Source organism: Saccopteryx leptura, chromosome 1 (assembly GCF_036850995.1).
Source record: "Saccopteryx leptura isolate mSacLep1 chromosome 1, mSacLep1_pri_phased_curated, whole genome shotgun sequence".
NCBI classification, from domain to species: Eukaryota; Metazoa; Chordata; class Mammalia; order Chiroptera; family Emballonuridae; genus Saccopteryx; species Saccopteryx leptura.
Genome location: NC_089503.1, coordinates 289,926,931 through 289,951,238, shown reverse-complemented (window position 1 = coordinate 289,951,238; position 24,308 = coordinate 289,926,931). Strand labels below are relative to the sequence as shown.

Here is a 24,308-nt window from a genome sequence, read left to right as displayed (position 1 = left end):
CTAATCACATAGATATCTATTAATTTCTTATGGCACTTTCTAAACAGTTTCCAGATAATGTCCCCTTCAGGACCTACCATAACCAGTTAGGAATGTAGGTTTCAGTATTTGTAGAGCCCCAAAGGTTGGTTTAACTGAAAGTAGAAGGTCTCCTGTACTTCACCATTCAGAAATTTGAGGGATTATAACATAGTAATCAAAGTTCCCTTTCCCTATTGTAGGACAGTATAACTCCAATGTTCTCTAAGGTAAGGATGATAGCAAGTGCTCAGTATCTGTATGTTAAATGAATGATAGAAAGATGGGGAAAGATGGGCTTGATTTTTTCCTTTCTGTATGATTATGATTATGAAACAAATTAAAAATAAAATACCACAAATTTTACAATGAATTTAATTACCTGCTTGTGATTGCTCATAGCTACTGCCTTTCTAATTCTCTGCCTTTGCTCCTGCAAAAGAAGGAACTATATTACTGTGAAAAATATACAACTACTTAAGCATTTCCAAATCTTTCTTATATGAGACACAGCTCAAAATCCAATTGCTATTTGAATTTCTGCTTACTCAAATGCTTCCTAAAATTGTCCCTCACTTTGCTGTGATCATGTAACACTTCATTTGTAACTCATTTCATGAATTTTGGCACTATTTATTTGGCAAACACTTGAGTTCTTATCATATTCTATGACCTACAGACACTAAAGAGATGAAAGTGTGCAGATACTATCACTCTCATCGTCACTATAACACAATACTGTAATTTTTTTTAAAGTCTGTCAACCTTTGAGGGGAATATAAAAACACTTGCAGAACATCTGTCAAAATTCCACCACTATATTACCTAATTATGGGTAGAAACATATATTTCTTTTCTTTTTTTATTATTAATTTTAATAGGGTAACATAGATCAATCAGGGTACATATGTGCAGAGAAAACATCTCCAGGTCATTTTGACATTTGATTATGTTGCATACCCATTACCCAAAGTCAAATTGTCTTCTGTCACCTTCTATCTGATTTTCTTTGTGCCCCTCCCCTCCCCCCTTTTTCCCCCAACCACCATACTCTTGTCCATGTCCCTAAGTCTCGTTTTTATGTCCCATCTATGTATGGAATCATATAGTTCTTAGTTTTTTCTGATTTACTTATTTCACTCAGTATAATGTTATCAAGGTCCATCCATGTTGTTGTAAATGATGCGATGTCATCATTTCTTATGGCTGAGTAATATTCCATAGTATATATGTACCACGTCTTCTTTATCCAATCATCTATTGAAGGTTTTTTGGTTGTTTCCATGTCTTGGCCACTGTGAACAGTGCTGCAATGAACATGTAACAAGTGTTGGATAGGCTGTGGAGAAAAAGGAACCCTCAGCCACTGTTGGTGGGAATGTAAAATAGTACAACCATTATGGAAGAAAGTATAGTGGTTCTTCAAAAAATTAAAAATAGAACTATCATATGACCCAGCAATCCCTTGACTGGGTATATAGCCCCAAGATTCAAAAACACTGGTACGTAAAGATACATACATTTATTTTCTTATTGTATTTAAGATTAAGAAAAAATATAATTCCATCAATACATAAGGTTTATTCCTGTCTTTAAAAGTGTGAAAACTCATTGTAGTTTTGATTTGCATTTCTCTAATAACTAATGAAGATGAGCATCTTTTTATATATCTGTTGGCCATTTGTATTTCTTCCTGGGAGAAGTGTTTGTTCATGTTCTCTTCCTATTTTTTATTGGATTGTTTGTTTGTTGTTATGCAGCCCCATGTTCATTGCAGCATTGTTTACAGTGGCCAAGACATGGAAACAACCAAAAAGCCTTTCAAAAATGACTGGATAAAGAAGATGTGGTACATATACACTATGGAATACTACTCAGCCATAAGAAATGATGACATTGGATCATTACAACAACATGAATGGATCTTGATAACATTATATGGAGTGAAATGAGTAAATCAGAAAATATTAAGAACTGCATGATTCCATACATAGGTAGGACATAAAAATGAGACTAAGAGACATGGACAAGAGTGTGGAGGGAAGAGAGAGAGGCGGTGGTGGGAGGGGAGGGGCACAAAGAAAACCAGATAGAAGGTGACGGAAGACAATTTGACTTTGGGTGATGGGTATGCAACATAATTAAATGTCAAAATAACCTGGAGATGTTTTCTCTGAACGTATGTACCCTGATTTTTTAATGTCACCCCATTAAAATGAAAAAAAAAGTGTGAAAACTCTATTTCCTTTGCCTACTGAGCTTTTACCATTTACTTTCCCCTCTGGTTAACTTCTGTTCATCCTTACAAGCTAAGTTTATAGGTAAGACAGATACATTTAATTTCATTAAAAATTTAAGTGACAAATAGTGCTCTAAGCCAAAGGAAATATAATAGACTGTGACAAATCCTTACTATAGAAAACTAAGAAAAAGCATAAACAGGCACCTCTTAGTTTTTCCTGAAGTATTTCTCTATTTACAAATGGACTATTCACCCTTTTCTTCAATATATCAACTTTCTTTATATGTAGAAGCTCAAATTCTGCTTTTCAGACAAATCACTTACTCTAACTGAATAACAATATTCAAAAGCTTTGCATTTTTTCAAGTCATCAAATTTTTTTTTACTAAATTCTAAATATTAAATAATAAAATGATAAATAATGGAATAACTTCATAAAATTGAGGACATATAATTCTTTTTGAGAAATATGAATTACATAGGAATGTGACTAATTTTTATGTTTGGTAAATTCTCTTTCGGTATCTTTGTTTCGTAGAGAATGACTTTTAGAAGAGTTTACATTATGGCAAAAGAGTCATGAACCTGAGTTATGCTGAGAAAAACCATGTGATATTTCTGTAGAGATAAATAGCATAACTATTCTTGAAATAGAAGAGACCAAAATATGATAACACAAAACGTGACTTTTAAAGCTCTAGCTCCTGGACCAATATTTGAGGATAAGCTATTTAATAATACATTGCGGAGAAGTTAAAAGGAAGTATTGGTGGAAGTGGATTATTTTTCTAATAGCAAAGGTCGGTATTTTGTTTAAGTCTTAAAATCCAAGAATAGAGTAAACTATATTGATGATTACTGCAAATAGCCACATACTTGAAAAGAATAGAAGATTAGACTGATGAAAGACCCAGCTCTAGTGATGATTTTAGATATAAGGGCTTCCTGTGTGGTTGCATCCAGAGAGCTCTTATTTTCAGATTTGATGCTAACCTATTAATTTCAATATAGAACAAACAAAGACATTAGTCTATGTACTTATTGCTTTCTCTGTTAGATTTTACAAGGATTATCAAGAATATTTATATTCAGACTTTTGTCAGAAGAGTTACAATCTCCTTCTTCCCAGGAAATTCACATTCTTCAAAGATCTTGACATCTTTCTCTGAAAAGCAGGTAATTTTTATGATATTAATTTATTTTTATTAATATATACTATTTAAAAATTGTTAAACAAAGTTTGATTAACATAATTTGAATACAAACATGAGATGTTAAATTTATAAAGAAGCAGGTACACATTCAGATAGATGAAAGACCTATAGTTTGATTGATAGCTAGAGATAGATGATAGGTTGGGAGACCAGAACAGACTTGAATATATTTTCTTGATTATAATAACTATTAGAAATGAGATAATTAAAAATACCTGGAAGGAAATTCTTACTTCATTCTATGTGTAAGATATTTGAAAACAATGACACCCAAAATTCTACTGGGAAAAAGTGAAGAAAACTTTCTACTAAATTTACATATTTAATAATACCCATAATAGCCATGGACTATTTGGGTGCTGAAACATAAGCAAAGCTTCCTTTAATAATTTTAAGATTCCTTTTGAGCTAGAATCTGTTTGCTATATTCTATCAAATATATAAAAAATTCTGTATCAAGGTCAACTTGTTGAAATTATAAAGTGCATAAATGAACCTATAAATAATTGTGGCAATAACAAAATCATTAAGATGTATTATTGAGATTCTGTTATCAGAGTGTGTTCTAGTGAGGAAGCAGCAGTATAAAACTAAAGGCAATAATGAGTTCAAAGCATAATGTCAAAAACAAGGAAAGTTTGTAGGAAGAAGACATAAATTCTTGTTGAAGTATCTGAAAAATTTTCTTGACAGAAGTATAATTTGTCATATTTTAAATAATTACTTTCTGATACTAAAACAACATCGGCAACAATTCTATACTAAAAAGAGAGACAAGTTTAACCAGAAGTATGAAGGTCTATAAGAACATATCATAATTGAAGAGAGTGATTAAAATGAATGTGGAGGTGGATGCTGTGGGATGTAAAGACCAAAACAGGTGCAGGTTAAGTGAAACTAGGAGACTTTCTTCAACCTGACTTAAAAAATCCTTTTATTTGCCAATTATTAATTCTTTTAATGACAATTATTAATTCAACTTGTATCATCAATTTGTAATCTGGTAATGTAATTTAAAAACAATATTTAACTTGAATGCAAACAAAAAATGATGTGCTACAATAAGTTTTTATAAATCTTTTACAAACTTTATTGATCATCTGTTTTTAAAAATATTCTATATTTCAAAAGAGTCTCCAAATTAATTATTAGGTATAATTATATTCAGTAATGTCTTCATACACTGTTTATTTTAGTGATGGCATTCTTATAGCCAATTAACTCACAATAAAGCTTTTATGATTTTCAGAAATGAGAGAAGAAAGGGTGACTTACTCTGAGGTGCGAGTTCATTCTTCATCCCACCAGCAGAGAAGGACATCTGAAAACTCTGAAACCAAGAAGACTGTGTATTTTGAGCATCTAGGTTCGTAGCTTTCTCACTTTTATTTTATTCTTTTACTTTATACTTTAAAACAATGTCTGAAATGGAACATAAAAAATGCACAAGTTTGTACACACAATCAAACTATTACCTCCCCAATCATAAAATATTTTATGACTGTGGGTTAAGGCAAATATTTGACACATTGCCCAACATCATCTTAGCTCTAAAGCAAATAAATGCATTTCAAATGAACAAATACATTTTCACGAGGTTATTTAATTTACCATACCTAGTTGTTTCAAGGTAATAATCACAGCACTTAATAATTTGAGAAATAAAGAAAATTAATCATTAATTCACACCTCCTGTGAATTTTTTACTTTATTTGTTTAATTAAAAAAAATTAAACCTGCCAGAGAAGGACAAATACCATATGATTTCACTTGTGTGTGGAATCTAAAAAACAGTATAAATGAACAGACAAAAGAGAAAACCCATAGATACAGAGAACAGAGTGGTGGTTGCCAGAAGGGGTTGGGGAGTTGGGTGTCAAAGGTGAAGAGACTAAGGAATACAAATTGGTAGTTACAAAATAGTTACGGAATGCAAAGTACAGCATAGGGAATATAGTCAATAATATTGTAATAACTATGTATGATGCCAGGTGGGTACTTGAAATATTGGGGACCATTTTGTATAGTATTATAATTGTTTAACCGCTATGTTTTATACCTGCAACTAATACAAAATAATAATATTGAATGTCGAATGTAAACTTATGAAAAAAATTAAAATAGAAGCATGGGCATGGAACTGTCAGAGGGAAGGGGATAGGGAACTGGATGAAAAAAAGTTAAGGAATTAGCCCCCAAACAGATATACGTATATATATGTATCTATAGACCCAGACAACAGGGTGGGTATAGCCAGAGGGCAAGGGCAGTCGGAGTAGGTGGAAGTGGGCAAAGGCAGGGGAATGAGGATGGAAAGAGACTTTGCTTGAGGTGGAGGGTGCATTATGCAGTGTGCAGATGGTGTTACATTGATTTGTACACTTAAAACCTATATGGTTTTGTAAACAAATATCCCAATAAATTCAAGTTAAAAGAAAAAATAAAATAAAAATTATTCTTGCCATCATTAAATACACAAAATGTTTTTTTTCACAGCATGTTACCATTATTATGTTTAAATTTTATCACCACAATTTTATTTTTATTATTTATTAGACAGGTATAACTGTATGTATTTGGGCTAATAGTGTCATTTGAATATTGTTTCCATATTTTAACATATATAAATAGCACAGTGATGCATACCTAACCTTTTGATGCAATCAACCTTTTAAATAGGTGACTATTGAATTAATTCTTTAGTGTTTCACTAACATAAATATCTAAATGTTATGTTCAATTTTATGCTTAATGTAAATTAATGTTAAAATTAATTGTTCAAATTTTTAATATTTATATCTTGTTTTAATATCTTTTAACCCTTAAGTCCTACATGTAAACACTGGAGTATATAGAGTAAACATTTTTTCTCAAGATGTATGAAATTGTAAAACTCTCAAGGTCTCAAGTACAGTTGGTTGAGGATGACTATTGGATTGCCACAAGCCTCACATTCTGTGCTTGCCACTTCTTCTGTGATAGAGTTAATTGTTGCAATTATTACACAAAGAAAAAATTTATTTGTTTTTGCATTTTATTGAGATATAATGGATGTACAATTAGTTTCAGGTGTACAACATAATGTTTTATATTTGTATATATTTGAAAATGATCACCACAACTAAATCTAGTTACCATCCATTAGTACAGTTAAAGATTTTCTTGTGTATGTTATGAATATTTTAAGATCTGCTTTCTTAACAACTTTGAAATATGCAGTAAAGTGATAATTGAAGTCATCCTATTGTATATTACATCCTTATGAGTTATTTTATAACTGGAAGCTTGTCCATGTTCACCCCCTCCCCCCATTTCACCCACTCCTCTCATCCTCCACTCTGCAAGCTTAGGTTTTTTTTTTATTTTTTATTTTTTTATTATTCCACACATATAAGTGAGAGCATATGGTATTTGTATTCTCTGTCTGACTTTGCATCATGCTCTTAAGTTCCATCCACATTATCACAAATGGCAAAACTTTTCGTCTTTGTTATGACTGAATAATGTTACACTATACATATGTGTGTGTGTGTATTCATCATCCATTTATCTATCACTGAACACTTGTTTCCATATTTTGGCTATTGTAAATAAAAGCTGTAGTAAAAATGGTTGTGCAGATATTTTTTTTAGTTAGTGTTTTTGTTTCCTTCAGATAAATATTGCAGAAGTGAAATTACTGGATCATATAGTAGTTCTATTTGTAATTTTTTGAGAAACCTCCATACTGTTTTCAACAGTAGTTGCACCAATTTGCATTCCCACCAACAGTGTATAAGGGTTGTCTTTTCTCTAGCTTCTAATCAACATTTGTTATTTTTGATAGTAGCCATTCTAACAGGTATGAGGTACCATCTCATTGTAGTTTTGACTTGCATTTCCCTGATGATTGAGCACCTTTTCATGTACTTCTTGGCCATCTATATGTCACCTACAAAAAATGTCTGCAAATCCTCTACGCAGTTTTTAAACAGATTCTTTTTTTTGCTCTTGAGTTGTATGAGTTCTTTATATATTTTATGAGATATATAATTTGCAAATATTTTTTCCTACAATGGTCAGTTTCCTTTTCAATTTGTTGCTTGTTTCTTTTGCTGTGCAGATGTTTCTATTTTGATAGAGTCTCATTTTATTTCTACTGCTCACAAAAATTAGGTGATATTTCAAAATGAATATGAAGCGATAAAATACTCTCTAATTTTTGTGAGCAGTAGTATTTAGCCTTTTATTTTAGTGTCAAGTCTAAAAAGTAATCATCAAGGAGCTTAACAAGTATGAGTCTTCTAGGAGTTTTTAGCTTTCAGGTGTTATGGTCAAGAGTAATTCACTTTTGAGTTAATTTTTGTATGTGGTTTAAGATAGTGGTCCACTTTCAATCTTTACCTGTGGCTATCCAGTTTTCCCAGCATCAATTATTGAAAAGACTGTAATACCTCATTGTATATTCTTATTTTTTTTATCATATACTAAATGAGCATATATATACAGGTTTATTTATCATATACCAAATGAACATATATGTACAGGTTTATTTTGAGGATCATTATTCTGTTCCACTGATCTATGTATTTATTTTTAATGTCAGCATATTCTTTTAATTATTATAGCTTTAGTAATATAGTTAGAAATCAGGAAGTATGATGTCTCCAGCTTCTTCCTTTTTATAAGATTGCTTTGTCTATTTCAGGTCTTTTGTGATTTCATACAAATTTTAGGATTATTTCTTCTATTTCTGTAAAAATTCCATTAGCATTTTAAGAATTGTATTGAACCTATAGATTGCCTTGAGTATTATGGACATTTTAACAATATTAATTCTTTCAATGCATGATTACATTATTTTTCATTAATTTGTCTTCAATTTATTTACAAATGTCTTATAGTTTACAGTGTACAGGTCTTTTACCTATTTGGTAAATTTATTCCTAGGTATTTTGTTATTTTAGATGTAATGTAAATGAAATTGTTTTCTTCTGGAAGTTTACTATTAGTGTATAGAATTGCAACATATTTTTGTATATTGATTTTATTTCATGCAATTTTACCAAATTCATCTTTGTTACTAATTGTTTTTTGGTGGAGTCTTTAGAATTTTTTATATATAAAATCATGTCATCTGCAATAAGTGGCAGTGTATTTCTCTGTTTCTGATTTAAATGTTTTTTTTTATATGTATTTTTTCTTACCTAATTAATCTGGGTAGGGCTATACTGAATGAAAGTGGTGAGAATGGACATTCTTATATTGATCCTGATCTTGGAGCAAAAACTTTCAGCTTTTCATTGTTGACTATGATGTTAACTGGGGGCTTGTCATAAACGGCATCTGTTACATTCACTCTATACCAACTTTGTTGAGAGTTATTATTACATATAAATGCTCATTTTTTTCAAATGCTTACTCAGCTTCTATTGAGATCAACGTGTGGAAACATCCTTGTACCCATGAAATAAATTCCACAATTGTGCTGCATAATTGGTTTAATGTTTAATTGTTAAATTTGGTTTGCTAATATTATGTTGAAGATTTTGCCTCTATGTTTATCATTTAAAAATTATTCTTAAAGTATTTAAAAGTTGGAAAGCTTAACAAAGGGCTAAAAAGAAAAATTAGATTACTAATAAATCTATAAAACATGAAATCTATTCGTATTTAGATTCACATTTCCAGTTATTTTCATACATACATAAGAGTATAAATACAAAATACAAAGATCATATGTGCATTTTTTTTTAGTGAGAGAGTGAGAGAGCCAGCCAACCAGCCAGACAGACAGGAAGGGAGATGAGAAGCATCAACTCATAGTTGCAGCACTTCAGTTGTTCATTGATTGCTTTCTCATAAATGCCTTTGTGGGGGGGGAGGGGCTCCAGAGGAGCCAGTGGCCCCTTACTCAAGCCAGGGATCTTTGGTTCAAGTCAGTTACCTTGGGCTTCAAACCAGTTACCTTTGGGTTCAAGTCAGCAACCATAGAATCACTTCTATAATCCCAGGCTTGAGTTGGTGACCCTGTGCTCAAGCTGGTGAGCCTGCACACAAGCTTCATGAGCTCACGCTCAAGCCAGAAACCTCAGGGTTTCAAACCTGGGTCCTCACAGTCCCAGGTTGACACTCTAATCATTGGGCCACCACATGATCAGGCATTTCAAAACTAAGACTTACCCAACATGGAAATATTTCATATTCTTTCTAAAGCTCTAATTTTATGGACAAGTAATACAAATGTTGATTTATTTATGTAAGCATTTATAAAAGTTGAATGTTTTGTATTATGTATATAAATCCAGAATTATATTTGTCTGTAATATATTTCATATAGTAACTTTTTAAAACAATAATCATTTTTCACAACATGATTATTATTGTGTTTGAAGAATGCATGCTTATACTCAATTATGTAACTTTTTCTTATATTGATATTTAAAATTTTATTTTTCTTCTTTTTCCTTTTTTCTATAATCATTATACTTTTTTGCATTTTTCTGAAGCTGGAAACAGGGAGAGACAGTCAGACAGACTCCCGCATGCACCCGACCGGGATCCACCTGGCATACCCACCATGGGGCAACGCTCTGCCCACCAGGGGGTGATGCTCTGCCCATCCTGGGCGTCGCCATGTTGTGACCAGAGCCACTCTAGCACCTGAGGCAGAGGCCACAGAGCCATCCCCAGCGCCTGGGCCATCTTTGCTCCAATGGAGCCTTGGCTGCAGGAGGGGAAGAGAGAGACAGAGAGGAAGGAGAGGGGGAGAGGTGGAGAAGCAAATGGGCGCCTCTCCTGTGTGCCCTGGCCGGAATCGAACCCAGGTCCTCTGCATGCTAGGCCGACGCTCTACCGCTGAGCCAACCGGCCAGGGAATCATTATACTTTTATTGTTGTAAATTATAACTTTAATTAATAATAATACAGTGGTACCTTGAGATACGAATTTAATTCATTCTGTAACCGAGCTCGTAAGTCAGTCAACTTGTATATCAAACTACCGATACTGGACCCATGTGCCAACGTGCCAACTAGTGGCAGCTTCCCAAATCATGACTCGACCCTTGGAATTTCACTCAGATCTCAAACAAAAATATGGACTAAGTCGCAGTTCGTATCTAAAAAAATCGTATGTTGGTCTGTTTGTATCTCAAGGTACAAAAACTCCCAGTATTTCCTGGGTTTAATGCTTTATTTCTGCTGAATCTGTCTTCACGTTTTCTAAAGAATAATTACTTTTCTCCTTCTCCAGACTCAAGAGGTAGATAATCTTTTCATGGATTTGAGTAGGAATGGAAAAATTCAGAGATTGTTTAATCTTCACCTTCCTCAATATAATCAACCTCAACTTTATTTGTGGTCTAAACTTTAGATATTTGAGTTTCATTTTTTCTATTCTACCTATCTTAATAACTAATGTTTACAAAGAATTTGTTGATCTATAAACAAAAAATCCCCTAAAACAAAACAAAACCAAAAAACCAAAAATGAAACAAAACAAAAACCCAGTTCTAACTGTACTACTCCTCTCTCTTCTCCCATTCTTTCATCCTTTGTCTTTATATCATTTTAACCCATTACTATTATTTTAAGGGGTATTCATAAATCAGAGATGAACTCACATGTTCAATATGCTATGTTTAGTGAAAAGTCCCTTTTCATATTTGATACCAAGTGGAAACTGCATGTCTAAATATTTCAGTTTTCTTCATGGAAGAGTACTTCCTACAGATTTTGCTAGTCTTGCAGGGAATAAATTGGTTCTAATTGTAAATCTTAGTATAGCTAAATTTTCCTCATGTATTCAGTCTCTTCCAGTGCAACATAAAAACAGCTTGAGATAACCAGAACACAAGGCACTACATTCAGCTAAGCATTACCCAAAAAGATTTTCTTCAGAAATTTACCAAAAAATGATTACTATCTGAAGATAAAGGAAGTTTGTGGTATTAGAATAACTAACCATTTCTTAAGGAGAGCCTCAAAACTTTTTATATTTTAGTGAAATCACATAGTGCCAAGAATATCTGATTTTGTATCTAAATCATTCCAATTTGAATCATGAATTCTTCTGAAATTTTAATTTCTAATTCCACGTGGTTTCTATATTATTGTTTGGCTTTGTGGTTCTATTACAATATAAATAGTTACTTATATCTCATACAGTCCTATCTCTCATACTTTATACCATATGTCTATGTATTAGGCAGTCTCAGCAAAATCACCTATCATTATTGTGAGGGGGTGGTAATTTTTTAATCCAGTGAGTATCAGATATACACATTGGCCTCCAAATGGATTCCAAATGAATCCTTCCCAGATCACTTCCTCTGCATTTTCTGGCCATTCTTGCCTCTGCACAGAGAAACATGCAAAGGAACACAGCTGAGAAAAGAAAATCGAATACAATAAATCTTTTTTTTTCATGGATTTTCTTAGAAATTTTATTCACAAGTGCCATGAATTTTTCTCAAAAGTTTTGCCTTTTCTTTATCCAATTTTCATACAGGTATTTGGCTTCTCCTAAAACTCTCCCATGCCAAAGACCACTAACCCAACATTATGACTAACACTGTTTCTAGTTTTTTTGTTTGTTTGTTTCCTTCTGTACTTTTCTGAAGTTGGAAACAGGGAGGCAGTCAGACAGACTCCCGCATGCGCCCGACCAGGATCCACCCAGATGCTCACCAGGGGGCAATGCTCTGCCCATCTGGGGCATTACTCTGTTGCAACCACAGCCATTCTAGTGCCTGAGGCTGAGGCCATGGAGCCATCCCCAGCGCCTGGGCCAACTTTGCTCTAATGGAGCCTCGGCTGTGGAAGGGGAAGATAGAGACAGAGAGGAAGGAGAGGGGGAGGGGTGGAGAAGCAGATGGGCGCCTCTCTTGTATGCCCCGGCCAGGAATCCATCCTGGGACTCCCACACGCCATGCCGATGCTCTACCACTGAGCCAACAGGCCAAGGTGTTTCTAGTTTTTATGTGCCAGTCACATCTCCTCATTTACACACACACACACACACATACACACACACATTTTATTTTATTTTTATAGAGACAGAGAGAGAGTCAAAGAGAGGGATAGATAGGGACAGACAGACAGGAACGGAGAGAGATGAAAAGCATCAATCATTAGTTTTTCATTGCGACATCTTTAGTTGTTCATTGATTGCTCTCTCATATGTGCCTTGACCGGGGGCATTCAGCAGACCAAGTAACCTCTTGCTTGAGCCAGTGACCTTGGGCTCAAGCTGGTGAGCTTTGCTTAAGCCAGGTGAGCCTGTGCTCAAGCTGGTGACTTCGAGGTCTCGAACCTGGGTCCTCCACATCCCAGTCCGATGCTCTATTCACTGCGCCACTGCCTGGTCAGGCCACACACATTTATTTTAGCACTTTATCATATACGTGAATGTGTGCATTTATTTACATCTCATTCTTCTTTTTAAAGTTATTTTTTCCACTTTACTTATTCTTTTAATTCTATATTATGGAGAACCTTGATATCAGACCAACAAAAAAGTCAATATACAAGACAATGATGGTACCCTTGTAAACTAAAAAACATGACTTGTGTTGGGATGGAAAAGAAGGGAAAACTCACACATTAAAAGTAGAGTATTTAGCCTGACCAGGTGGTGGCACAGATGATAGGTCATCAGTCTGGGACACAGAGGACCCACGTTTGAAACCCTGAGGTCTCAAGCTTAAGTGCGGGCTCATCTGGCTTGAGCTCAGGCTCACTAGCTTGAGTGTTAGGTAACGGGCTCGAGCGTGGATGCGTAGACATGACCCCATGGTTGCTGGTTTAAACCCAAAGGTCACTGGCTTGAAGTCCAAGGTTTCCAGCTTGAGCCCAAGGTTGCTGGTTTGAGCATTAGGTCTCTGGCTTTTCTGTAGCACCCTGGTCAGGAAACATATGAGAGAGAGCAATCAATGAACAACTAAGGTGTTGCAACAAAGAATTGATGCTTCTTATCTCTATCCCTTCCTATCTATCTGTTCCTATTGGTCCCTCTCTCTGTCTTTGTCTCTTTTGCTAAAAATAAAGTGGATTATTTAAAAAATTATTTAAATCTCTTTAAGCTGAATAGACAGAGTAAAACAAGTATAAGAAGTATAAAGTTCTGTCACCTGTCTATGTTTTTTTATTGATTTCACTCTAAGCATCAAAAGAATAAAAGAACAAGCAAACAAAAAAAGCTACTTCAAGGAAGGAAAGATTAACAATGAGAAATTATATCCACAAGCCCACTACATATCAGACATGTTGCTAACAAGATCTTTAGGGACATTCTTGACAGCATTTTTTTTTATTACCAGAAGAAGAGTCCAACATGGAGAATAAAGGAAACAAAGATATGCAAGAATAGGAGTTAGTGAATTTAAAAGATTTTTATAAAATTTTTAAAAAGAGAAATATGGGAGAGAGATAGTTTGATAGAGTGGAATATAAGAAAAAAGGGAGACAGTTTGTTTATTTTCTTGTGCTTGCTTCTCTTATATTCCACTCCTAGGTCATAGAGAAGTAAAATGGCTTTTAAAATATATGAGAAGGCCTTGTTAGGGTACAAAAGTGGTCTCAACAAATTTAAGAAGATTGAAATCATATCAAGCATTTTCTCTGATCACAATGGCATGAAACTAGAAATCAACCACAAAAGAAAAGCTGAAAAATACTCAAACACATAGAAACTAAATAGCATGTTATCAAATAACAAATGGATTACCAATGAGATCAAAGAGAAATAAAAAATTCCTAGAAATGAATGAAAAGCATACAACAACTCAAAATTTATGGGATACAGCAAAAGACAATTGAACAAAATAAAAAGACAAACCACACAATGGGAGAACATATTCGACAATGTGTGATAAGGGTTTAATAACCAAAATTTATAAAGAACTTGTAAAACTTAATTAACATCAGGAAGACAAACAATCCAATTAAAACATGGGAAAAAGAAATGAATAGACACTTCTCCAAAGAGGACATACAGATAGCCAATAGACAGATGAAAAAATGTTCAACATCACTAATCAATTGAAAAATGCAAATTAAAACCACAATGAGATATCACCTCACACCAGTCCAAATGGTGCTCATCAACAAAACAACAAATGATAGGTGCCGACAAGGGTGTGGAGAAAAGGGAACCCTCCTGCACTGCTGGTGGGAATGCAGACTGGTTCAGCCACTGGGGAAACAGTAGGGAGATTCCTCAAAAAACTTAATGATGAAACTGCGTTTTGACCCAACCATCCCACTTATAGGAATATATCCCAAGAATACCATATCACTGACTCAGAAAAAGGAATGCACCCCCATGTTCATGGCAGCATTATTCACAATAGCGAAGATTTAGAAACAGCCCGTGTCTGTCAGTGGACGAATGGATTAAAAAGGAGTGATACATATATACAATGAAATAGTATGGGGCCAGGAATAAGAAGGAAATAATACCTTTTGCAACAACATGGATGAACCTGGAAACTATTATGTTTAGTGAAATAAGCCAGGCAGAGAAAAAAAAATATCATATGACCTCACTCATTTGAGGAATCCAAGGAACAATGTGAACTGAGAAACAAAATTAAACCTGAAGGGAAGGGAGGAAGGAGCTGTTGGGAGAAGGGCAAGGGAGATGTTGAGGGGAATACGGGGGAAAGAGGATGCATTTGGGGAGACACTAGAATCTGTGTAAACATAATAAATTAAATAAAAAAAATGGGAAGGCCTTGCCAGATGGTTGCACAGTAGATAGAGTATCAAACTGCGACTTGGAGGACCTAGGTTCAAACCCCCAAGGTCCCTAATTGAGTGCAGATTCACCAGTTGAGTGCCGGGTGCTGGCTTGAGCATGGGATCATAGACATGACCCAATGGTAGCTGTCTTGAGCCCAATGTCACTGGATTAAGGAAGGAGGTACTTGCTCTGCTGTAACCTCCCTACCCCTATCTGGTCAAGGCACATATGAGAAAGCCATCATTGAATAACTAAAGAGCTGCAAGAAGAATTGATGCTTCTCATTTCTCGCAATTCCTGTCAGCCTGTCCCTATCTGTCCTTCTCTCTGACTCTCTCTCTGTCTCTGTCAAGCAATAAAATAAATAAAATGTATGGGAAGGTTTAGATTAAGTGGGAGGACTAAACAATGTACTGAAAAATGGAAAGGACTTTCTAAATGTAAGCACTGATGGTAGATTTGACTGTTTTAAAAAGACTTTAAATTTCTAGAACAAAAATTTAAAGAAAAACAAGCAAATAAAAAATACAAGTAGATCAACTAAAGATTTAATATATTGAATATATGGTAAGTTCATTAAAATAAACATTTACAACATTAAAACCCCTTATAAGAAAAATATGTTACAGATTATTCACAAAAGAAATAAAAATAGCTAATATGTTCATGAAATAGTTTAAATTTCAGTAGCTGAAGAAAATGTAAATTGAAACTAGTGCTAACAATGTTTGTGTATAAAATTACAAACTCAGTAGTAGCAGATTTCATGACAAAGTACATTGCAATATTTTTATAGAAAAAAGTTTATCCCTATGTCTGAAAAGAGAAGTTTAGTAAAAAATTTATTATATATTATATATGTATACACACACATATATATATATATATCAGTATTATGCAGTCCATTAACAAACATTTATTAAAATTATAATGAGCTGTTAAAGCAGTAAAAACTCTTAACTGGGTAAAACAGACATAGTAAAGGGAATAAAGCAAAAATGATGCTGGTGTGCTTCTGAATGAAACACTTAGTAATTGGTTTTTAATTACCCTTTAATCATTTCTCAAATTTTCAAATGTTAAAAATTATTACATAACTTTAAATACTTTATTTTTAAAAGATAATTAATATTTCATTCTTGCATTTGATATTACAATTAATACCAACACCATTAACTCAAGAACAGTTTTACATAGTGAATTGGCAGATGTGCAAAATCACAGTACTGGATAGAGTCTATAGACATGTCTTTGGAGTTTAATTATGAAATACTCAAAATTAAAATAGAAACAGACTCATAGATAAAGAGAACAAACTAGTTGTTGCCAGAAAGGAGGGTGTTTTGGGGAGAGGGTGAAAAAATGGGAAGGAATTGAATACAGATTGTTAGTTAAAAAATAATTATAGAACCTAAAGTTAAGCATAGGAAATATAGTCAATAATATTTTAATAATTATGTGTGGTTCCAGGTGGATACTAGAAATATTAGGGGAACCAATTTGTACAGTATATGATTGTCTAATTGTTATGTAGTACATCTGAAACTATATAATACAATATTGAATGTAACAATAATTTAAGAAATTAAGAAACATTGAGAATAAACATATAAAAGCTAATATTAAACTGATTTATTAATTTCTGTCTAATAGGAAATTCTACCCTGCCTATTTCATGGAAGATAATTTTAGTGGTTCTGTGTATCATCTGCTTGGTGCTCCTTCTATCTGTTGGAATATTAGCCACAAAGTGTAAGTCTCTAATGATAGAAGTCAGTTTTTTAATTTTCATAGAAATTCAGCTTTTAAAAATTTTTTTAATTAATTTTAATTTATTGTGCTTACATAGATGTAAGTGTCCTCCCCGAATATATCTTCCCACCTCCACCCCGTATTTCCCTCACCATCCCCCTTGTGCTCTCCCCCCAATGCCTTCCCCCTTTCCCTTCAGGATTTACTTTCCTGCTCTCTATAACGCTGTGTTATGTATATATAATTTCACTAATCATTTTCCCTTCTCTGATTCAATCCTCTTATCCCCTTTCCCTCTGTCCACTTTCCCTCTGGTTTCTTTGATATCACCTCTGCCTCTATTTCATTCCTTAGTTCACATTGTTCATTAGATTTCTCAAATGAGTGAGGTCATATGATATTTTTCTTTTTCTGCTTGGCTTATTTCACTTAACATAATAGTTTCCAGGTCCATCCATGTTGTTGCAAAAGGTAAGATTTCCTTCTTTTTCACAGCCATGTAGTATTCCATTGTGTATATGTACCACTGCTTTTTAGTCCACTTGCCCACTGATGGACACTTGGGCTGTTTCCAGATCTTGGTTATTGTGAACAATGCTGCAATAAACATGGGGGTGCATTTCTTCTTTTCAATCAGTGACTTAGTATTCTTAGGATATATCCCTAAAAGTGGGATGGCTGGGTCAAATAGCAGTTCCATTTTTAATTTTTTGAGAAATTTTCATACTGTTTTCCCCAGTGGCTGCACCAGTCTGCATTCCCACCAGCAGTGCAGGAGGGTTTTCTTTTCTCCACATCCTCGCCAGCACTTACTATGTGTTGTTTTGTTAATGATTGCCATTCTGACTGGTGTGAAGTAGTATTCTGTGGTTTTAATTTGCATTTTTTAAATGATTAGTGATGTTGAACATTCTTTCATCAGCCTATTGGCTATCTATATGTCCTCTCTGGAGAAGTATCTATCCATCCCTTTTGCCCATTTTTTTTATTGGATTGTTTGTCTTCCTGGTGTTGAGTTTTACTAGTTCTTTATAAATTTTCGTTATTAACCCCTATGAGTCGTATTGTTGAATATGTTCTCCCATTGTGTGGTTTTTCTTTTTATTTTGTTCATATTGTCTTTAGCTGTACAAAAGCTTTTTTGTTTTATGTAGTCCCATTTGTTCATCCTGTCCTTTATTTCACTTGCCCATGGAGATAAATCAGCAAACGTATTGCTGTGAGAGATGCTGGAGAGCTTACTGCCTATGTTTTCTTCTAAGACGATTATGGTTTTACAACTTACATTTAAGTCTTTTAGCCATTTTGAGTTTATTTTTGTGAATGGTGTAAGTTGGTGGTCTAGTTTCATTTTTTTGCAGGTAGCTGTCCAGTTTTCCCAATACCATTTGTTAAAGAGACTGTCTTTACTCCATTGTATGCTCTTACCTCCTTTGTCAAATATCAGTTGTCCATAAGGGTGTGGGTTTATTTCTGGGTTCTCTGTTCTGTTCCATTGATCTGTATGCTTGTTCTTATGTCAGTACCAAGCTGTTTTGAGTGCAATGGTCTTGTAGTATAATTCAATATCAGGAAATGTGATACCACTCATTTTATTCTTCTTTTCAAAGATTGCTGAGGCTTTTCATGTTCTTTTTTTGGTTCCCTATAAATTTTTTGAATATTTGTTTTATATTTTTGAAGTATGTCCATGGTATTTTAATTAGTATTGCATTGAATTTAGGAATTGCTGTGGGTAATATAGACATTTTAATAATGTTTATTTTTTTAATCCATGAACATGGTATATATGCTTTCACTTGTTTGCATCTTCCTTGATTTCTTTTATCAATGTTTTATAATTTTCCAAGTACATGTCTTTAACCTCCTTGGTTAAATTTACTCCTAGGTACTTTATTTTTTTTGTTGCAATAGTGAACGATATTCTTTTTTTAATATCTCTTCAGGCAGTTTATTGTTGGTGTATAAAAATGCTTCTGACTTTGGAATATTAATTTTATATCTTGCCACCTTACTAAATTCACTTATCAGGTCCAGGAGTTTTTTTTGATTGAGACTTTAGGGTTTTCTATGTACAGTATCATATAATCAGCTAATAACGATAGTTTTACTTCTTATTTCTTCTTGTTTGACTGCTGTAGCTAAGATCTCCAGAACTATGTTGAGTAGGAGTGGTGAAAGGAAGAACCCTTTGCCTTGTTCCTGATCTTAAGGGGATTGCTTTTAATTTTTGCCCATTGATTATGATGTTGGGTGTGGATTTGTCATAGATGGCCTTTATCATGTTGATGTATGTTCCCTGTATACTTACTTTGCTGAGAGTTTTGATCATAAATGGATGCTAGATTTTATCAAATGTTTATTCTGCATCTATTGATATTATCATGTGATTTTTCTTTTTTATTTTGTTTATATATATGATGAATCACATTGATTTGAGAATATTGTACCAGCCTTGCCTCCCCAGAATAAATCCCACTTGCTCATAATGTATGATTTTTTTCATGTATTGCTGGATCTGGTTTGCTAATATTTTGTTGAGAATTTTAGCATCTAAATTCATCAGGGATATTGGCCTATAGTTTTCATTCTTTGTGTTGTCTTTGCCTGGTTTTGAAATCAGAATTATACTCACCTCATCATAGGAGCTTGGAAGTCTTCTCTCCTCTTAAATTTTTTGAAGTAGTTTGAGAAAAATAGGAGTTAGTTCTTCTTTGAATATTTCATAGAATTTACCTGTGAAGGGCTTTTGTTTGTTGGAAATTTTTTGATAAATCTTTTAATATTTTTTGTTGTAATTGGTCTGTTTAGGTTTTCTGATTCTTCCAGATTGGTTTTTGAAAGATTATATGTTTCAAGGAATTTGTCCATTTCACTTAGGTTGTCTAATTTTTTGGCATACAGTTCTTTATAGTATAGAAAAGCATCTTTTTAAGATCTTTTATTTTTAATTTCTAATGTAATTTCCTCAGCACAACTTAGATATATTTTTGATATTGTCTCTGCATTAGAGGTGAGTTTTAGAGCCACATCTAATTACTATGTCCTTATCTTGAACTTTCATGACCTCACTCTGAGGTTCATTCATACTGTCTCATCCACCTGAAATAACAGATCTTCTTTATTTTTCCTTCTTTTTCATTGAATTTATTGAGGTGACACTGGTTTATAAAATTATACGGGTTTTAGGTGCAGAATTTCAGAACACATCATCTGGACATTGTATGTGTGTTTTAGCCTCCCAAGTCAAGTCACCTTCTATCTCTGCTTTACCCTCCTCTACCTTCCTCCATCTCTTCTCCTTTTCACCCTCAAATTTCCACAGTGTTGTCCATGTTCATACGTTTTTTCTCTTTTTCTTTTTTGCTCAATCCCTTTACCCCAACAACCAGCTCTCCCTCTGTACCCCATAGCCGCTAGCCTTTTTTTTTTAATCAATTAGTCTGTCTCTGTTTTGCTTCTTAATTATTTTGTTTTTTAGATTTAACATACGACTTAATTTTTTGGTACAGGTTAACTTTTATCTCTTACTTAAACTTATACCAAGATTACTCTTTCTGAGAAATCTTCCTTAGGTTTTCACTAATCAAATGAATTGTTCTGTAATCTGTACTCTTACTTATATTACTCTAATTATTTGTTTGACATATTATTATTAGATTTGTCTATGTATGTCCTTCCAATTATACATTAATAATGTATTTTTCCCTGTTTGTAGTCACTTCACAAATAATTTTTGTTTATAATAAATTTATTTTAAAGTAAATATGACAAACCAAACTGATATTTGTGGCTTTGTCTTTAGTAATGGAGCAAAATTCAGGAAATCTTACTTCCAATCAAGAAACAATCCAGAAGGGATTGATTTCAGGAAATTCAGGGATCCTAACACTACCAACAAGTACTCGAGGTAATTTAGGAATAGGTCATATTTTCTAAGAGTTAGAAAATAATTCTGTCTCTGTGTTTATTTTGATGCATATGTAATAATTAATTAATTTTATCACACACATATTATCCACTGTGAAATATCCAGAAATATATTTACTAAAAACTGACTTAAACTTGGAAGTTGTTGGTAATGTTAACATATCGACAATTGTCTCATTAGAATTACAGTGTCAAAAGTTATGTCTTAGCATTACTAAAATTATGCTAAATAGTTACAAGTAAAGGTTAAAATTTACAATGAGTGACTACATTTTTATCATATAATTTATGTATTGTTTATCATTTGTTCTTCACAACTTAAACACCTATATTTCTGTTTATAAATGTACTGACAGAAGACCTTTAAACCTACTTTCATTCTTCTTTAGATTGGAAATATCATCCTTGTGAAGACAACTGGTACCAATATGGGGAACATTGCTACTCTTTTACTAGAAATATGGTACCTTGGGAAGATTGTAATCTTCATTGTTCTACTTTGCTTTCAAGTTTTCTTAAATTAAATACTGAAAAAGAGATGGTAAAAACAAGTATATATTTCTTACATTTTAGCAAGTTCCTCTGGGAGATATTTCTACGTTCTAGGCTTTCTATCTTCTGAGATTACTGTTTGAGCAGAGAATTTGAGATGATACACATCAGATTATGCTGTTCTCTTTCTTGAAACTCTTCCTCAGTATCTAGCCATTTATGTACAAGTTTTATATATGCAGCCTCCTTAGTTACCAATAACTTTTTGTCACTTCTATTTCTTCACCCACTTATTTTAACATACTCCCCTTATGTATTCCTTAGAGTGTAATTCCATCTTCTCCTCATAATTTTACTGTTCTCTTCCCAATCCTTCGTGACTTTACCCTAATAAGTGCTTCTTTACTTTCTGGTTTATCCCCAAATCACAATAATATGAAAAATCTATTTTGATCATTTGGCCCTGAAAGAGTTCTTGATAAATACTGTCATTTTATTCTGTACTTTCCTTTTTGTAGCAATTGATTACTTAACTGATTTGTATCTTTCTTAGATTCTTAGGTAACAAATCTATTTACTGCCTTCAATATTCAGTACACAGCACAATGTTCAGATTATTATAATGCCTCCACAATGATCATTTGATGAATAAATTATTGGTTATTAGTGAGTTGTTAAAAAAGTCAAAGAGTATTTTTATTATAGTGCTGTAACTCCAGAAAAAGCATTTAATAGCTTGACCTGTGGTGGCACAATAGATAAGCATTGACCTGAAATGCTGAGGTCCCTGGTTTGAAACCTGGGCTTTCTTGGTCAAAGCACAAATGGGAGTTGATGTTTTTTGCTCTTCACCCCTTTCTCTCTCTCTCTCTCTCTCTTCCCTCTCTAAAATGAATCAATAAAATCTTTAAAAAATGTTTAATAAAGTTTTAATTTCTATACACAGTGAAAACTATCCAAAGGTATGAGATAGTATTTTCCTGTTCTCATTCTATCCAGGATTTTGTAATAAAATTGTCAAAGATGCAATGTCAAATGCATCAGGAAAAGTTTTGGATCAGTTTGTATTACAACAGCAGCCAACTGATATGGTCTTGGCTAGATGGCTCAGCGTTTACCTTGAACAAGTAAGTATCTCCCTACTATTTTAAAATACTGGTTCTAAACTAAGAATATTAATTAATTATTTAGTGTGCATATGATTAGATGTTAAATTATATGACTTTAAGTCTTCTATTAAACCTGATCCTGGCTACTGTAACCCAGATAGAGCTCTTTAAATATTTGACCCTTAGAAATGAAGAACATTGATGTTTAACATAAGACTAGTGATTTATATCCTATTTTAAACCCAATTTTCTAAGTATAGACTTAATTTCAACTTCTCTGGTCCATAATAATTTACTTTATAATGTATAAAAAACACTTTTGAGGGGATTGTGATATAAAAACTATTTTCATAATAATATTGAAATGTGATTTTCTCTTTTCAGTCTCATTTTCATGAGTGAGTAGTGAAATATTCCTGAACTTTTATAACATATCAAAACAGATTAAGCACTGAAGCAGATATGAAAATTTAATTGTTTTCTGTCATGCTAGACAATAAAAGATTTACAAAAATATAAAGCATTATCAATGTGGAACTATTTATTTTTCTTTTGAAAAATATAATTATTCTTATATTAGCACAAAATGTATATGTGTTTATTATTGTCACATATAAAAATGATTTTTTTAATATACCAGAATTAATTTTTCATAAGATAAATTAGGATAGATATATATCCCAAATAACAAAATTTCTTTGGGTGTCTCAATAATTTTTAAGAGACAAAAAAGTCCTGATACAGAATTTAAAAGCTGCTCTTATAAGAAATATAGCACCAATTTTCTTATTACCATGCTAACATATGGAAGGTACTCAGTTCATCCTAGTATATTATTAAATTAATAATCAAGACTAAAAATATTTTTAGTCTCTATCATTTACTTTTGAATAACACTCTCTTACAAAACCTTGGAAGCTTTTTTGTTTAATATACCAGCCTTGGGTTATTGTAAGGTTGGGTTTTTTTGTTTTTATATTTCAGATTTCTGAAAAAGTTTAGTTAGTTTTTGTCAACTTTATGATTCCTTTAGTAGACCAGTGTTTTGAAATTCCTTACAGTTTTATGGAATGAATATTATATATTATCTGAAACAAATGTTTCTTTATAGTTTAATAAATATATAACTTTAAAAATATTTATATATAAAATGAATTTTATTTAAAATGGAAATTCTTTTCTCTTCTAGGTTTCAATTAAAAATACCTGACAAAGCTTATAATCATTGCCAATGTATAAAAAATGGTCAATTACTTGATGATAATTGCAAAGAACATGGTTATTGTATATGTAAGAAGACAATATATGGAGATTGAATAATTCATATGTGGGACATAAAGCTGAAAGCAACAAATGAGCAAATAGAAAATACAAACAAGAAGTCACAGATATAGAGAATAGTATGGTGGTTACTAGAATGAAGGGAGTAATAAGGAATAAAAGGGGTCAAATTTATATATGACAGAGAAAATTTGACTTTGGGGAGTGAGCACACAATGTAATATACAGATGATATATCATAGAACTGTACAATTAAAACCTATGTAATTTTATTGACTAATGAAACCTCAATAAATTTAATTAAAAAAGAAAAAAGAAAACATTGAACCTTTTTCAGAATATTTTAAATAAAAACACTTATTTACTTAAAGTGTGTACCTTTAGATTATTGAATCTGATATAAATTTTTATAGTAAATAATACATCATTTAAATTTAAGTATATTAAACAAGCAAGACTCAAATATATGCTTTAGCAGTTAATAACAATAGGATATGAAAAAGATAAAGATGGAAATAAAAATATAAAAAAATCATAAAAAATGA

The 24,308-nt window shown here is 32.7% G+C and overlaps 1 protein-coding gene across 2 annotated transcripts; it reads left to right on the top strand.

Annotated features, from left to right (window-relative positions):
* Positions 1-3,276: 3,276 nt before the first annotated feature.
* Positions 3,277-24,112, top strand: LOC136389378 (natural killer cells antigen CD94-like). 2 transcript variants are annotated; one of them, XM_066361184.1, is made up of 7 exons: positions 3,277-3,436; positions 4,724-4,840; positions 16,853-16,951; positions 20,757-20,861; positions 21,271-21,422; positions 22,373-22,500; positions 23,672-24,112. In XM_066361184.1, exons 2-7 carry the CDS (start codon positions 4,726-4,728, stop codon positions 23,796-23,798), a joined length of 726 nt encoding a protein of 241 aa, XP_066217281.1. In that variant the 5' UTR covers positions 3,277-3,436; positions 4,724-4,725; the 3' UTR covers positions 23,799-24,112. The 2 variants fall into 2 exon arrangements, with proteins under 2 accessions (XP_066217281.1, XP_066217280.1); XM_066361183.1 differs by lacking the exon at positions 3,277-3,436 and adding an exon at positions 4,325-4,354.
* The last annotated feature ends 196 nt before the right edge of the window (positions 24,113-24,308 follow it).

Bases quoted from the DNA above. Each gene is read 5' to 3' on its own strand.
- LOC136389378 (XM_066361183.1), top strand. From the start codon at position 4,327: ATGCTGTGGGATGTAAAGACCAAAACAG. The intron at 4,355-4,723 runs GTGCAGGTTAAG...TATGATTTTCAG, and splicing joins GGATGTAAAGACCAAAACAG to AAATGAGAGAAGAAAGGGTG. The intron at 4,841-16,852 runs GTTCGTAGCTTT...TCTGTCTAATAG, and splicing joins TGTGTATTTTGAGCATCTAG to GAAATTCTACCCTGCCTATT.